This window comes from Rhipicephalus microplus, chromosome X (genome assembly GCF_043290135.1).
Source record: "Rhipicephalus microplus isolate Deutch F79 chromosome X, USDA_Rmic, whole genome shotgun sequence".
Taxonomy (NCBI): Eukaryota; Metazoa; Arthropoda; class Arachnida; order Ixodida; family Ixodidae; genus Rhipicephalus; species Rhipicephalus microplus.
In genome coordinates this window covers 129,556,536-129,572,396 of record NC_134710.1, presented here as the reverse complement: position 1 = coordinate 129,572,396, position 15,861 = coordinate 129,556,536, and the positions used below count along the sequence as shown (strand labels likewise).

Genomic DNA, 15,861 nt, shown 5'->3' with positions numbered 1-15,861 from the left:
GTGATTGCTGGGGTTTAACTTCCATACATCATGATATGATAATCACAGAGCCATAGTGGAGGTGTACACTCTAGCAGTTTCACCTCCACGGCTGATATCAAATTTTGTGACCTACAGGTCAATTTTCTAAGCAATATAAGCACTAGACTACCACAACAGGTGCCTTCTATTTTAAATGCAAGAAAACACACATGGTAAATAACCATACTTCTCACTTTAATATTTCCAAAAGTACAGCCACCATGCATTCATAATGCACTAATGTTTAGAAATTTCTAGTGAAGTAGTTCCAAAACAAAACGACTTAGATTCAATTACATCTTTTTCAAAAGGAACTTGTACAGTGACTCATTGGCTTGTAGCCTTGAACTCAAGACTATGCAGACCAAAAAGATTCATAATCTTTAAAAAGTATACATACATTGCACAAAGCAATATTACACTAAATGAAGTCCACAAGGCCTCTGCTGCGTGTGCATTTGAACACTTATCTGCATGAATATGAGTATTCTTTTTCAATATGATTCTGACGTAATGACAAGACTAAGTTGTACGAAAGGTATAACTTATCACTTTTGGTAAACCTGTTGTAGTACACAAAGCATGCATGAACCACATTATAGCCTGGATCATCCGGATAATGCAGACCACAGTGCAATTCTACATGGATTATGAGGTTAGACAGATGTGACAAATATAGCAGCAAACGTTATCACAAAGTCATGCTGGGCAGCATACGCTGTCTGTGATCAGCACAATGTCTATACCATAGCGCTCAACCAACTCTGTTAAGAACAGTTTGTCACCATGTGGGTCAAGGCCCACTCTTTGCATGTGTTCTTCAGTCCACAGTTTTTCAGGGCTCCTGGATGCCACTAATAGCTCCTTAAAAAGCTGTGTGTTTTGGGCCATGAAAAACCTGCAAATGAAAAATCTGTTAATATTCCAAAGAATGGCAACCAATACACACAGGAAATTTCCACTATAAATACACGAAGAATCTTCTTTAATGGCATGCTGGCCAAGGAATAATGCAGGGTGTCTACCAACCTGGGAAAGTCAGGGAATTTCCGAAAAATCTGGCCTGATCATAGAAACCAACAACGCTGTACATTTGTCACAAAAATAAACATTACCATTGATCAAAGCTTATAAAGCCACTTTTTCGGCTGCAACTATAGTGAACAGCAAGAAGATGCATGAAAAAATAAAAAACAGTGCGCGACTGCTGCTTCATAGTGTAGACACAGAGAATATACCTACCAAAGGAATAGTAGCCCTAAGAAAGGCACAGGGTAAAGTACGCCCGAGTTTGTGACACTGTCGAAAGCGTCCCATCACTCGTGTTCAGCGCAAGTGCAGTTGTCTGTATGTGTTGGTATTCCAGGTGCAGACAGATGCAAGGTTTTTTATTGCCAGAACACGAGCCAGTTAGTTTGGTGGCTTGTATATTCCACGTGTTTAGCAAGGGCATATGAGGTCACGCGTTGTTTCCAGATGTATTATATATGTTGTTCAACTTTTTGCTTGAAATCAGTGGTCACAAATGTGGCAGCCTAAAGCATAAATAAGACCCTGGAAATTTTCGCTCGGCAACTTGTCTTTCAGGTTGTCTAAAGTGTCCCTTAACTTTCATGTTTGTACATTCACTATTTTGATGTCTGCTGCTTATACATATTGCACAGCATATTTGAATTTCCAACTGCAACATTACACACGTTTGTCTTGATCATGATTTCGGCTCGGCTTGAAGGCCTTCTGGTTCGGATAGAACTGCATAAGCAGAAGCTTGCAGGGCTATGTCATGCATTTTAATATTATTATTGTTATTGGCAATGCAACAGCAAACGTCCTCAGCTACCCTATTATTGCTGGTTGCTGGTGTTTAAGGTTAGAGTTAGGTAACTTCATCTAAATTTCTCATTTGAGTTTCTTGAGATGGTATTATTAAATCTGTGATTAGTTTTTAGCCTAATATATACAGAAAAGTACACAAACAAAGGTAACCCATCTGTATTTGTGATAAATGTGTGGAATCAAGGGAGCTGTTGCTACCAAACAGATTCCTTCTTGCCAGCATTCGAACCTCATTGCTTCAAACACTACCCCTAGCTTTCATTGCATGCATCTGAGGACTTAGTCAAACTCTAAGCGTCGGAGCCAAGAAAAATAAAACATCAACATGCATGTGCTCATCATAGAAGAAGAAAGGAAGAAAATTATGCGCGCGGCTTTGTTCTTGCTATGCTGTTAATTATTGTCAATACAACGTGCACAGAATGCACGAGTAGTATATAGTTTTTTTTTTGCTTAAAAGTATATATTAGACATATACAATTTAGGTGGGGGTGCAAGTCAAGTGAATACAGCAATCCAGGTCGCATCAGATCAAATTAAATCCACATTCTAAATAGTAAACTCAGTAAATATAGGTCAATATAATCCAATCCAATCTACATCCTAAGTGGCCTGGGTTGTAACCATTACAGTGAACTAGAATATACACCAGAACACAGCGAGCTCAGTGCTTGCTGTCATATTGAAAAGAACGTAGCGCCATCTGTTGGAAGTGCAACGAAGCTACACCCTTAACTGCCATGCGAGCAGACGCTCTGCAAATCAAACGCGAAACTTCACAACCCGAGTGCGGCTGTAATCATGGTTCGCGCTGTTCCTGTGCTGGAATTTTATGCTCATTTTGTGTGAAACGTCGAGGAGACCTTTCTCGACAGTCCGGAATGTACGCAGCACGTACATTGCAGACAGCGGAAGCAACTTCATCAGGTACGTATTATCAAACTGAAAGAAACGCGAACATCGTTTACTGCGGCGTGCCTTGGCTGTGACAAGGCAGCATTTGTGCTGTAAGCCGGCATCAACGTAGCGCTAGAATCTGGCTCTACTTTACGCTCATGCACACATTTGTATCCATTGCCAGTCCTGCGGTGCACTCACAACACACACGCAGTGCAAAAGTGCCAGCCAGAACAAGATTTAAAATGCTACAGTGACGCCGGCTGAAAGCACATGTAGATTTGCCTAGTGACAGTCAAGGCATGTCGCGGTTCAGCGGAGTCTAAAGCCATGCTTTCTGCGCCATTCACATCTCTTTTCATCGCGATAATAGGCCGTTACAGTTGTGCTAAACATGCGTGGCGCGTCACATGCACACGTGAGTCTTAATATGTATATCCTAATATTGACATGCGGCCTGCGAAAGAGTACAGCAATAGTTTTATGCCGCCTACGACAGGAATACTGCATGCAAATCGCTCCTATAAAATGAAACACCTGGAGTCGTGTTTGAATAAACACAAGTATACTTACTCGTACACTTCACTGGGCTAGTAGTTTTTCCTGCTGATTACGATTATATCCCATAGGGCAGCCGAGCTGAGCATTTTTCGTTGTGGACGGAAATCTGTTTCTCGCGATCCACTGTGAACTTCACAGGCAGTGCTCAGAAATCTCTTCCTTTTGCGCTGATTGTTTTTGCATCAGATGACAGCGCAGTGGTACCCAGATTACATTTTATAAGCGGGCGCAGCGTGAACAGGCGCTTTTTCGTATTTTAAACTCCCAGAGCCACCGCATGCTATGCTAGCGAGGCACGCCTTGGCAGTTCGAAACAAGTTATGGCGTTTCTGGGAGTGAGAGTATACCACCAAAGGCGCCTGCGTGCGAGATAGGCGGGCTCTTGTCTATACTCCAGTGGCGGAACCAGCCGGGCTCAGGTGTTCTGCTTTTACACAGCTGCCACGAGATCGTGCCACTTCTAGATTTCCTAGCAGCTTTGATTGCGTTGTGGGACTATCGTGGGCTCCATCAAACTTTCAGCTGCAGCTAATTTCAACTCGAGTGTTTTCATTTTGACCAAACCACCGACTTGCCGACTCTCTAGCTCGGAGGCATCATTTTAGCCAGATATAGATATAGAACTGCCGTAACTAATGCTCTGCCATCACGAAAGCGTGCCAGGCTAGGAGCGATGGTATGTCCACCAGAGATGTAGCGTCCACACGGTGCTAGGTACACATCACCAGTACCGATCTGATCTGATTTCAGGGTCAGAATATACTGATTACCTGGATAAATAAAACAGTCATCAGCGGTGACGAAACGCTGGCTATGGGCATAGTTATCAGACGAAAGCGCAGTCCCTGACATGCGAATGACCCTCTGACGGCAAGATATCACGGCTGAAGCTGAGGAAAAAAAGTCCCATCCTAAAATGAGCGCATTGGTACACGATGACAGAACGAGGAACTGTATATGGTGAAGGATGTCCTCAATAAAAACTCGTGCTGTGCAAACACCAGAAGGCTGAACAAAAACCGCATTAGCACAGCGAAGGGGAGGGCCATCATACAGTGTCTTCACTTTGCGCAAACGGGAACACAATTCCACACTAATAACCGAGAGCGATGCACCTGTGTCCACCAAGGCTTCAGTCCATATACCCCCAATATTTCTTTCATGCTTACCGCACATGCTCGGAACAGTCTGACCATGTGCGGTATGTTTATTTACTTATTCTATAGGATTGATTTTTTTCACCACTCTAGAGTTTGTTTTCAGTGCACAGAGTTTTCCAAGCAGATGTGCCGGTCATGGAATTAGCTTTAAATCATCATGAAAAATATGGAAAAGTCAGAGAATTTTGAAAAAGCAAGTTGGTAGGCACCCTGATAGTGTTAACATATGTTGTATATTGGCTTGTGTGAATAGTGATTTTGGTCAAATGATTGTGAATCGAATTCAAACACTATATCACATAATATAAAGAAAATGGTCATATTTTTCATGACCTAATTAACCTGCATAATATTTTCTTTAATTGTAACAACATCCGTGCAAAGGCCATTTGATTTTCAGTAGAATGCAAGTGGTAACCTGCAAATTATTTTAAGTTTTAAAATTTACTATACTTGGAGCATATAAGTTGGTATAAAAAGCTTTTAAACTAGAAAAATGATGAATTGATGTTAGGGTAATAATATGTTCACTCAACCTTCAAGTGGGGCTTCCCGAGCATTTCCCCTGGCTGGGTGTTATCCTGGCTTAGCACCCCTTTGCTGCAGTGGAACCACCTTTACATGGGGCTACAAGCGGACTAATGTACATCTTTCATTTACATTCATGTACGTTCATGTACATTCATTCATTTCAAATGCTTCGAAATTTTCAACTACTTAAATTCGAATACTGTAATATTTATTTGAATATTCAAACACGTCTAGTATGAGAGTTAAAGAAACTACGTATCACACAATGCCACTTGCATAATGAGCGAGTCATTTAAAAATAAATAGCCGCAGCATCAACAAAAGGCACATACAGATAAACAGGCTTATAAGAAACCTCGATATAACGAATATTTCAATATAATGAAGTTTTTCTATTGCCTGCAGTTGCTCCATGGAAGCACATGTATTTGAGACCTCTGTGTAACAAAGTAACCGCAGGAGACAACCTTGATAAAATGAGTTTTCCCCAGGGACAATATCGGAATTTCGCCCTAGATTTTGTCATTTTAGTACGAGCATACAAATTTCACAGCCGCTCCTCCACCGACGAAGCGGCAGCAGCGTGCTCTGCACTCTCGTGGTCCTGGGAAAAACCAGGCGAGAGCGAACGGTCGCTATTGCGTGCATGCAGATGTGCCCCATTCCCTTCAAGCCAAAAAAAGAGACAACTTCTTTTGCGTTGGCAGTGCCACGCTTTTAGTTAGCGTCACACATATGTGGGATCGTGCTGCATATGGGGGCATTTTACCGAATAGTTTTCCATGCTATCTATGTCGTTCAGTCTTCGTTTTCAACGCCGCACGCGCAGTGCATGGTTTCACTGTGCGCACAAGGTGTGGCCTCCAATGACGTACAGCTTTGCTTTTTTTTCCTTTCTTTTTTTAAATGTGGACAGCCTTGACGTCACTGCCAACGGGTTCTCAGATTAGGTGCCACAACAGTGAAGACGGCTCACGCGCTTCTGTCTTGCGCCGCGCCGCGAATTCACTGGCTGGTAGCCTTCGCGATTAGTCTATTAGCTCTGGCAGCAACACGACAACACGTTGAATTCTAACCAATAAACTCAATAGCAAGAAATTGTAATGTTATACGAACTAAGGCTGGCGGCCAGTGCTTTTGGATTCGCTATCGCTGAACTCCTACTAAACACTGGTGTGAGCGAATATGGCCGCTTCAAGAAAAAGCGCTCTTTTCACACAGTCTTCATGTTGAAAGCACACTGATATACATGTCGAGATAGCACTTGCTCCAGCGATTGCGACCACCCTAAACATCGAAGTTCATTATTGCTACTCGAGCGCCCCCCTCCCCCTCACGTTTTTTCATGCTCATTCCAGACGGGTAGTTTCCTTTCCGTTTGAGCGTTGACGGCAGTTCTAACGTACGGGGAATGTTGTGCGCCTTCCAGGCAATGGAGATGTGACGACTCATTTGATTTCTGATTGATTGATATGCGGGGTTTAATATCCCAAAACCACCATATGATTATGAGAGATGCCATAGTGGACATCTCCGGAAATTTCGACCACCTGGGGTTCTTTAATGTGCACCCAAATCTGAGTCCATGGCCCCACAGCATTTTCACCTCCATCAAAAATGCAGCCGCCGCAGCCGGGATTTGATCCCACGACCTGCGAGTCAGCATCCTAGTACCTTAGCCACTAAACCACTGTGGCAGAGCTCATTTGATTTCTGCTTCAGCAGCGCTTTTGTGATTTTACCTGCTCGTGAAAGTTACGATGCGCAGGGGGATGTTATCAATTTAGGCTTCCTACGAAACATGGCGACGACGGCGAAAACCCGCCAAATGCCCATAGAATTGCTATCACAATAATAACAAAGTTTTTGCTGCTCATTAAAAGTTTTTGGATAATCTCCCATTTGTTCAAATTCTGCTCTTATTTTCCAAATTTTTATGCCAAACCTGAATATAACAAAATCTTTCTTATCACAAATTTTCCCGAGAATTTATCAATTTCACGATATCCAGGTTTAACTCCAATGTTTGAAGATGTGTTGTGGGGTATACTGCTTCTCTGCAGGATAATGATTCCATGGATGTTTCCCTACTTGGCAAAAATTATGATGTCTGGCATAGTAAATGCCATGCAAGTGTCCTTCTAGTAATTGACCCAAGAGATCTCACAAATGGCTCTAAAAAGGACACTCTTCCAGCTTTTGCTGTGTGCTGCGTGTTTCGTGCAGGCCTGGCTTAATTTATCTTAGTACTGAAATGCATGTTTATTGCATTCACGCCACTTCGTTGTGAGAATTTGTGGTTTTACAATGATGCCTTACAGATAGGCAAAGTGTAGGTGGAGCCTGAAAAATGTGGCTAATAATGGAGGAAATGGAATAGCTTGACATTTAGCAATCCAGATTAATCTCTTCAAGAAAATATGTGTCAAGTATTGGTAACGACAATGGCTTTAGGGCACATTATGCACTAAGGCAAGGGAGACTTAATCCTGCATAGTTGCACTGCGATTCAAATCACCCGTATTTCTAAGTTATCGAGCTGCGGCAGGTTGGTGGCAAGGCTTCGACCTAACCTAAGGTAAACAATAGTACCAGAATTCTTGTTGTTGCGATTGAGAATGCCTAATTGAAAAGTGCCGCGAACCTAGTAAGATAATCTTATTTGTTCATATACCATTGTACGATTGTCTTATTTGTTCGTATATTGTTGTTAGGGCCATTTTTGTAAGTGTGAAAAACATACCCAGTAAACCAGGACTCGTCTGTAGCATCTGAATTCCCTGCTAGTAACGGCTGGCATTTGGATCTGAAGAAGAAAAGACAGACATTAGAACATGGAGTAGAGTACATCAATAAATGTAAATGCTTGTTGACTTACCTTAGCTCTAAAAGGTGGTTGTACTTCAGCTTATCAGCAGCACTCAATTCCAGCAGCCTTTCATGCAAGGAAGAATGAACTTTCAAGTTTTGCTGGTCAACAAACAGATCAAACAGGTTTTGCTTTGTCTCAAATATTTTCTCAGTAGTGCCTGAAACGAAGTTGATTGTGTATATATGTTCTTCTACAACATGCTTCCAAAAAAAAAACCGTGCAATAGGAAAAGCATACAGGCCACATAGGAAAGCTGCTCGGTGAGGGCATCCACATCCGTGACATTGACATAAAAATTTGGTGGACACAAACATGTCTCCAAGTCTGGGTATACATGAGCAACCAAAGTACTAGTGCAGTATACTAGAAAGGAGAGACCAGGAGTACAGATTACTACTACAAGACGAGCACATTTTACTCTTCACTTACCGCGATAGCAAATCACACCAATTGGTGGAGGAGAAAAAAAAAGAATCCTTTTTTTCAACAGTGCAAACTTCCATAAAAGAAATACTTTCTCCCCGAAGAAATTCAGGAACTGTGAGAAGCAACCGGCTGGGTGCGTAATCTAAGGAGAATAAAGAGCATTAAAGAACATATGCACTCTTCACAAATTTCGCACTCTGTTCCATTGCATTATCAAAGAACATTCTAAAACTCTTGAGTATGCAAAGCGAGCAGAAGGAAGCACGTAACACCTTTTTACCATACTGAGCAATGAGGGCTGTAAGAAATGAACGAGACCTAAGTGTAGTACCAGCATTTCACTAATCAAGCTTTCTTGGGGTAGCAGCAGTAACATATTAGCCTGGAGGTCATTGCGAAGCCTTTGTGCAAAAATATGTAGAACGATATGTACATCTACAGAATGGCACTCGTGCCAGTGCACATTAAAGAACCCCAAGTGGTCAAAATTTCTGAAGCCCTCCACTACGGCGTCTCTCTCTCATAATCATATGGTGGTTTTGAGACGTTAAACCCCACATATCAATCAATCAACCATGATGTTTAAACTCCCAAAGCAACTCTTGAGCTATGAGAGCTGGCGATGTGGACACCGGTGTATTTTACATTTTGTTCGTTGCACACTCATGGGCTTCAATACAGAATATGCAATAGGCTGCATTACTGAAATGTCAAAGGTATGTTGAAAAAAAAAAAATTTATGGGCAGGGTAGTGGCACCACCTCATGTGCTTGTTTTATTTTCACATCTTAGTAGCCTAGGATCAGGAGCTGCATTGTCTACACATGGCATACCCAAAGTATGCTTAGTAAAGTAACAGAGGTTTATTTTTTTTTATTATTCTTGCATAATTCGAACTTATGAAATAGTATAATCACCAGATCAAGTAGCCTCCACTTTCTTAGTACATGCCCTGCTCAATCAGCTTCCTTCTGTAACCAGGCTTACCTCATCATGCACCATAAACTAATTCTGGTGTCTTTGCATGCTTTTTCTGGTGTTTCTCTAACTGAATGCAAGGAATTTGCATGTTAATAATTGGTGGGGTTTAACATCACAAAACCATGATATGATCATTAGGGATACCGTAGCTGAGGGCTCTGGAAATTTGACAACCCGGGTTTCAACATGCACCTATATCCAAGTACAGAAGCCTCAAGCATTTTTTCCTGCATTGAAAATGCCAGAAGTTTGCATAATGCAGTGATCATGATGGAACTGCCTTTTTACTTTTTAGAGCAGCCATAAGTGTTTTAGGAGCAGAAAAATATGCTAGTTTAAAGCAGCTATCAGTGTCATGGGAGGAAATATTAAATTTGCCATACACTAATTGGAGTTCAGAGCATTGTCAAAGCATCTCATAAATACGAATATTTCTTATAAAATATATTCAACAGACAGCAATCAATGTAAATATCACACAGCAAACAATTGCAGGATGTCAAAAATGTGCTGCAAAATGAGCTACAATTTAAAATACTAGTATTTGTGGCAGAATGAGGCTGGCAACTCGCCGAGTTGCCAGCCTCATTTTGTTCTACAAGCTCTATCACAGTCAACTCGGCCACTCGCCCTATATCTTGCCTCCTGCCCGCACATCTCACCGCACCACTCGTTCCTTTCATGTCGGCTGGCCACGTGCCTGTACCACGACATTTGCCGCCTCCTTCTTTTTTCGTGCAGCTTCCGACTGGAATGGCCTTTCCACTGATCTCGCCACCATAATGTGCCACTCAACATTTACACAAAATGTCACTCGTTTCTCTTCAATTTGAATACATTACATGGTTCCTTTTTGTCTTACTGGTTCTTACTTAGTCCTTTTTTTTTTTTTGCAAGGTGTTACACCTGTTAATATTGTGAGCATTATTTATGCGTCCAATCTTTACATCTGTACATACTCATCATCACCACTCCTGTTTAGGTTGTGGGACACATACTCGAGACAATAAAGGATAGTCTTGAGAGTACTGGACGCCATCTTACAAGTGGTAGAGAGTGCTGCCTGGTTCCTGCGTCCTCTCGCTCTCTCGGACACCCCAGCGTCTTCTAGAACACATCCCTGGAGCTTTGTTCATGCCCCCACTTAAACGACCTGGGTTCGGTAATGTCACAAGCCGACCAGCCCAGCGAGCCAGCTTCGCTATCGCTCCCACCGCCAAGAAACGCTTCTCACCTGGTCACCAGCCCTCAAAAAGATCATCCGCTGTTCGCAGGGCTTCAGGGTGAGGACGTTGAAGACAGGCTCGAGGAGTATGACCTCGTGAGTGCCATCAACAACCAGGAAACTCACCCACGTTGCATTCTACTTGAGCGGCGTCGCAAAACCGTGGTTTTTCAACAACGCTACAGATTTTCCGACATGGCCCGCCTTTACACGTCAGCTTCGCCAGATTTTTGCCAACCCGTCAGTGCGCTCGAATATCACCAAGAAGAGGCTTGGTGCATGTCTTCAACACCCTGGTGAGTCTTACACTTCTTACATCGAAGATGTTCTCGCCCTTTGCCGCCGCATCGACATATATGGCAGAAAACGACCGTGTGCGCCACCTGCTAAAAGGCATTGCGACTGTCGCTTTCAATGCGCTTGTGGTGCAGAATTCCCAGATTGTATCCGATGTTGTCATTACCTGTCAGCGCCTTGAGGAGCTTCAGACCACTCGGGTACAACCTGATATGTCTGATCTGAGCTCAAGTCATAATACAACAGAGCTGCGTGCATTGATCCGCTCTATCATCCGCGAGGAACTTCATGCACAGGCTTCACCTCGCCACCTCGATATCCGAACAACGCCACCCGCTACTAGTTTACGCGACGTCGCGAGGGAGGAACTGGCCTTGATGACTGGTACACCAGTTTCAAGTTCACATCCCATGCCCATTCCAAGTTATGCTAACGTTGCTGCAACGACACCTACGCCCCACCAAAGCCTGGCCTCGATAACTGCACACCTGTCCCGAGCTCCTATCCTGTGGCCATGCCAACGTATGCTCAGGTTGCTGCTAGAACACCTGCACCCCAGCAAAGCCCAATGCAGCTACCAGCGCCCGAAGTGCATGGTTTACTCAACTCACTCGCACCACGACCATCTTCCCAGCCTTACAACGCCTGACGCAGTTCGCGGCCGACTTGCTTCTATTGCGGCATCCGTGGTCACATTTCAAGGTTTTGCCGACGCCGTCAGTAAGACAAACGACGAAGCTACGATAACCTTGAACGGGATGACTTCAACGCCACTGGACCACCCTATCGCCGGCTGTATCTGAACAGCACACGTCGGTCGCCGTCTCCGCAGGACTTTGTCTCAGTTGGAAGTTCCCGGTTCTCACGTCGTCGCTCACCTTCACCGATGCGGTGTTCCTCTTCTCCTCTCCGACCTTCTACTTCAATTCCCGACCACCAACTGGAAAACTAAACAGTGCAGATTCGGGAGGGAAAGCTGCATCTTCCGAACTGTGTCAAACTCCTCCGGACCGCACATCGAATGTTTTATTGGTGTATGTTGAAGGTATACAGACAGAGGCACTGGTAGACACAGGCGCATCACTTTCTATAATTCGTGCAGACTTTTGTGCCCGCTTGAAAAAAGTTAGGACGCCCTACGATGGTCCTCCCCTTCGTTGCGCAGATGGAGTCCCTACTCGGCCTTCAAGTGTTTGCACAGTCCGCGTTTTCATAGATGGCATCCTTCACCAAATTCAGTTTCTTGTACTTCCTTTGTGCACTCACACAGTAATTTTAGAATGGGACTTCCTTTCTTCGGCATCAGCTTTCATATCGAGTCGTCAGCGAGTCATTCAAATGTCAGCTACTGAGTGTTCATCCGATGTCGATCCATACAGCTTCCGTTTCGTTACTGCCACTGATTGTTTCATTTCGCCAGGAGATGAACAAATTCTAACGATCGCTTCGGATACTATAGTTAACAGTGACGTGTTCACAGCTCCATCAGTTCGCTCCAAACCTGCGGGGCTTACCATAGCACCCAGCCTTGTCCGGTTTTACGACGGTAAAGCATTGGTCACCGCCTTGAACCCAACTTCTTCGCCAGTGATGCTGCCCCAGGGCACTGCTGTGAGCTGCTTCGCTGACAGTGAGCCCTTTTCGCTGGTTCCCCTTCACGCAGAATCACCGCCTTTGTCTGCTACTACCGATATCAAGGCTACCACTGTTACCTTAAATGACACCATAAGTCCTCACCTCACTGCCGAGCAAAAGAGAGACCTCTTAGACCTTCTCAAAAAGCACAGCCTTTCGTTTGATGAACATTGCAAAGTTCTGGGCAGCACCTCCGTTGCAGAGCACAGCATCGAAGCCGAAGGCAGCTCCATTGCACGCCGCCGCCCATACCGTCTGTCTTCGGCGGAACAACAAATCATTGCGGAAAATGTCGCTGACATGCTCAAACGGGATATTATTCGACCTTCATCCAGCTCCTGGTCGTCTCCCGTGATGTTGGTCCGGAAAAAGGATGGCTCTGTCCGCTTTTGTGTTGATTACAGAGCGCTCAATAAGATCACAAAAAAAGATGTATATCCGTTGCCACGCATAGATGATTTTTTTACACAGCTGCCACGAGATCGTGCCACTTCTACATTTCCTAGCAGATTTGACTGCGTTGGGGAATATCGCGGGCTCCATCAAACATTTAGCTGCAGCTAATTTCAACTCGAGTGTTTTCATTTTGACCAAACTACCGACTTGCCGACTCTCTGGCTCGGAGGTATCATTTTAGCCGCCATTGGAGTATACACCAGAGCCCGCCTATCTCGCACGCAGGCGCCTTTGGTGGTATACCCTCACTCCCAGAAACGCCATAACTTGTTTCGAACTGCCAAGGCGTGCCTCGCTAGCATAGCATGCAGTGGCTCTGGGAGTTTAAAATACCAAAAAGCGCCTGTTCACGCTGCGCCCGCTTATAAAATGTAATCTGGGTACCACTGCGCTGTCATCTGATGCAAAAACAATCAGCGCAAAAGGAAGAGATTCCGCGTCACGTGGACTGACGAGTGCGAGTGTGCTTTCCAAGCCCTTAAGCGTGCTTTGACATCAGACCCCGTCCTCCGTCACTTCGATGAGAGTGCACCCACTTTCCTGTACACAGATGCCAGCGGCCACGGAATCGGTGCTGTCCTCCTCCAGCGCGACGACACTTCACGTGAGAGAGTAGTTGCGTATGCCAGCCGCGCACTAACACCTGCGGAGCAGAACTACTCGATAAAAGAGCAGGAATGTCTCGCTGTCGTTTGGAGCATCCAGAAATTTCGACCTTATTTGTATGGACGCCACTTCACTATGGTTACCCACTACCATGCCCTATGCTGGTTGTCTTTGCTGAAGAATATGTCTGGGCGCCTCGGTCGCTGGATACTGGGTTTGCAAGAGTACACTTTTGACGTTGTGTACAGGTCCGGCAAACAGCATCAGGATGCTGACGCTCTCTCTCGCTGCCCTCTGCCACTTTCATCTCCAACCACGCATCCTCGAATGCCCCTCAGGTGATCAAGCAGCTTCCTCTTCACTTACGTTATCACCCCTGGCAGTTGCTGGGTCACTATCTTTAAACAGCAGCGCCCACTTTGCCGCGTACCAACGTGACGACTCCTACTGTAACCGCATCATCGGATACTTGAATGGCTCGCCTTCTCCACCTAATGCCAGACTACGTCGTCAGCTACGGCTGTTCAAGCTAGAGAACAATGTCCTGCAGCACTATACTTACAATGCGGATGGACATCGGTGGGTGCCAGTACTTCCCCGTTCGCTGCGAAAACAAGTTCTCGAAGCATTACACGACGACCCATCCGCTGGACACTTAGGAGTTCAAAAGACCTACAACTGCATTAGGAGTCGTTTCTTCTGGCCTGGTCTTTCTACCTTTGTGGCTAATTATGTCACTTCTTGCGCACTTTATCAACGCCCGAAACGACCAACTTCAGCTCCTGCTGGCTTATTACAACCCATTCCATGTCCCGATACACCTTTTGTCGTCGGAATAGACCTCATCGGGCCACTTCCCGTAACGCCAGCAGGCTACCGCTGGATCGTCACAGCTGTCGACCACCTCACACGATACGCAGAGACCGCTCCTCTACGCACTAGCTCTACCTCAGACGTTGCCGCCTTCTTTTTAGAAGCCATTGTGTTGCGTCATGGTGCACCTCGCGCATTGCTGAGTGATCGAGGCAAGGCCTTCCTGTCAACAATTCTCGACGAAATCCTAAAAACTTGTGGAACAGTTCAGAAGACCACATCCGCTTACCACCTGCAGACAAATGGGCTGACTGGGCGATTCCACCGGACTCTAATCGACATGATATCCATGTACATCGGACTGAACCACGATACTTGGGACAAAATTTTGCCTTTCGTAACATTTGCACACAACACCGCTGTTCAACGAACCACCGGGTATTCACCTTTCTTCCTCGTCTATGGTCGTGCGCCGACATTCACCATTGACGCCTCTTTCTTCAATGTAATGACAAAAACGTCGACGACTACGCCAGAACATTTCCTCTCCAGGCTCGCTGAGGCACGGCAACGTGCTCAAATCAACACGGAGGCCAGTCAACAAGACCGCAAGCAACGCTATGACAGCTTTCGTCGAGACGTCACCTTCCGTCCTGGAAATGAAGTACTACTTTGGACGCCTGTTCGCACACCCGGATTGTGTGAAAAGTTTCAGTCACACTTTCTAGGACCTTACGTTGTTTGTGAACGAACATCTCCTGTCAATTACCTTGTCACTCCCGTCGAGGGTTCCTCGGACCGTCATTACCGTGCCTCCGAGATAGTCCATGTTTCACGTCTTAAACCCTTTGTTCTCCGTACCTTTCCCGCCTAAGTCTTGGCCGGGCCGGCCGCTCAAGTGCGCGGGGAAAATAAGTGTGAGCATTATTTATGCGTCCCATCTTTTCATCTGTACATACTCATCATCACCAGTCAAGTTTAGGTTGTGGGGCACATACTCGAGTCGATAAAGGAGAGTCTTGAGTGTACTCGACACCATCTTACAATATGTATACTGATCCTGCATATGTATTCTTTTATTTCTGTATTGGTTACCCCTATTCATACTTATACCCATCCTGCATATGTATTACATTTATTGTATATTTCCCACCACTTATGTAATACCCCCTCTAGGGGGTCTTTAAGGTAATAAAGTGAAGTGAAGTGAAATCTACCATACCAAAAAAGCTGAATGCCAATTGTAGAAGTAACCACAGTCCCATGTAACTGTTGCCAAATAAGCAGTAGATAATCGGCATGAGATAAAGGCAATCCTGCTAATTTTTACATTTCACGACATTAGCCTGCATGTCTAGCTGAGGAAAAAACAGCCATATGAGCTTAATATGCCATTTCTTGTCACGCAAATGAGATCACAGTAGATAATGCTGTGCACTAGAAGCACACTGGGATGATATGGTACACAAATTCTTTTCAGTTTATTTAGGATTTATGAGTCGGTCAAACAGCAAAAGTTCCATCATTCTCATTCTCTCAGCGTC

The 15,861-nt window shown here is 44.7% G+C and overlaps 1 protein-coding gene across 2 annotated transcripts in view; it reads right to left on the bottom strand.

Moving 5' to 3' along the window:
• Positions 1–195: 195 nt before the first annotated feature.
• LOC119176449 (DENN domain-containing protein 11) overlaps positions 196–15,861 on the bottom strand; it is a 48,279-nt gene continuing 32,613 nt past the window's right edge. Inside the window, exons 5-9 of one of the 2 annotated variants that reach the window (XM_075877699.1) lie at positions 8,308–8,446; positions 8,116–8,241; positions 7,885–8,035; positions 7,750–7,812; positions 196–919 (exon numbers count right to left, since the gene is read on the bottom strand). In XM_075877699.1, coding sequence (XP_075733814.1) covers positions 721–919; positions 7,750–7,812; positions 7,885–8,035; positions 8,116–8,241; positions 8,308–8,446 — 678 coding nt within the window. In that variant the 3' untranslated portion in view covers positions 196–720. The remainder of the gene's footprint in view (positions 920–7,749; positions 7,813–7,884; positions 8,036–8,115; positions 8,242–8,307; positions 8,447–15,861) is intronic. The other variant, XM_037427730.2, reaches the window with a different exon arrangement.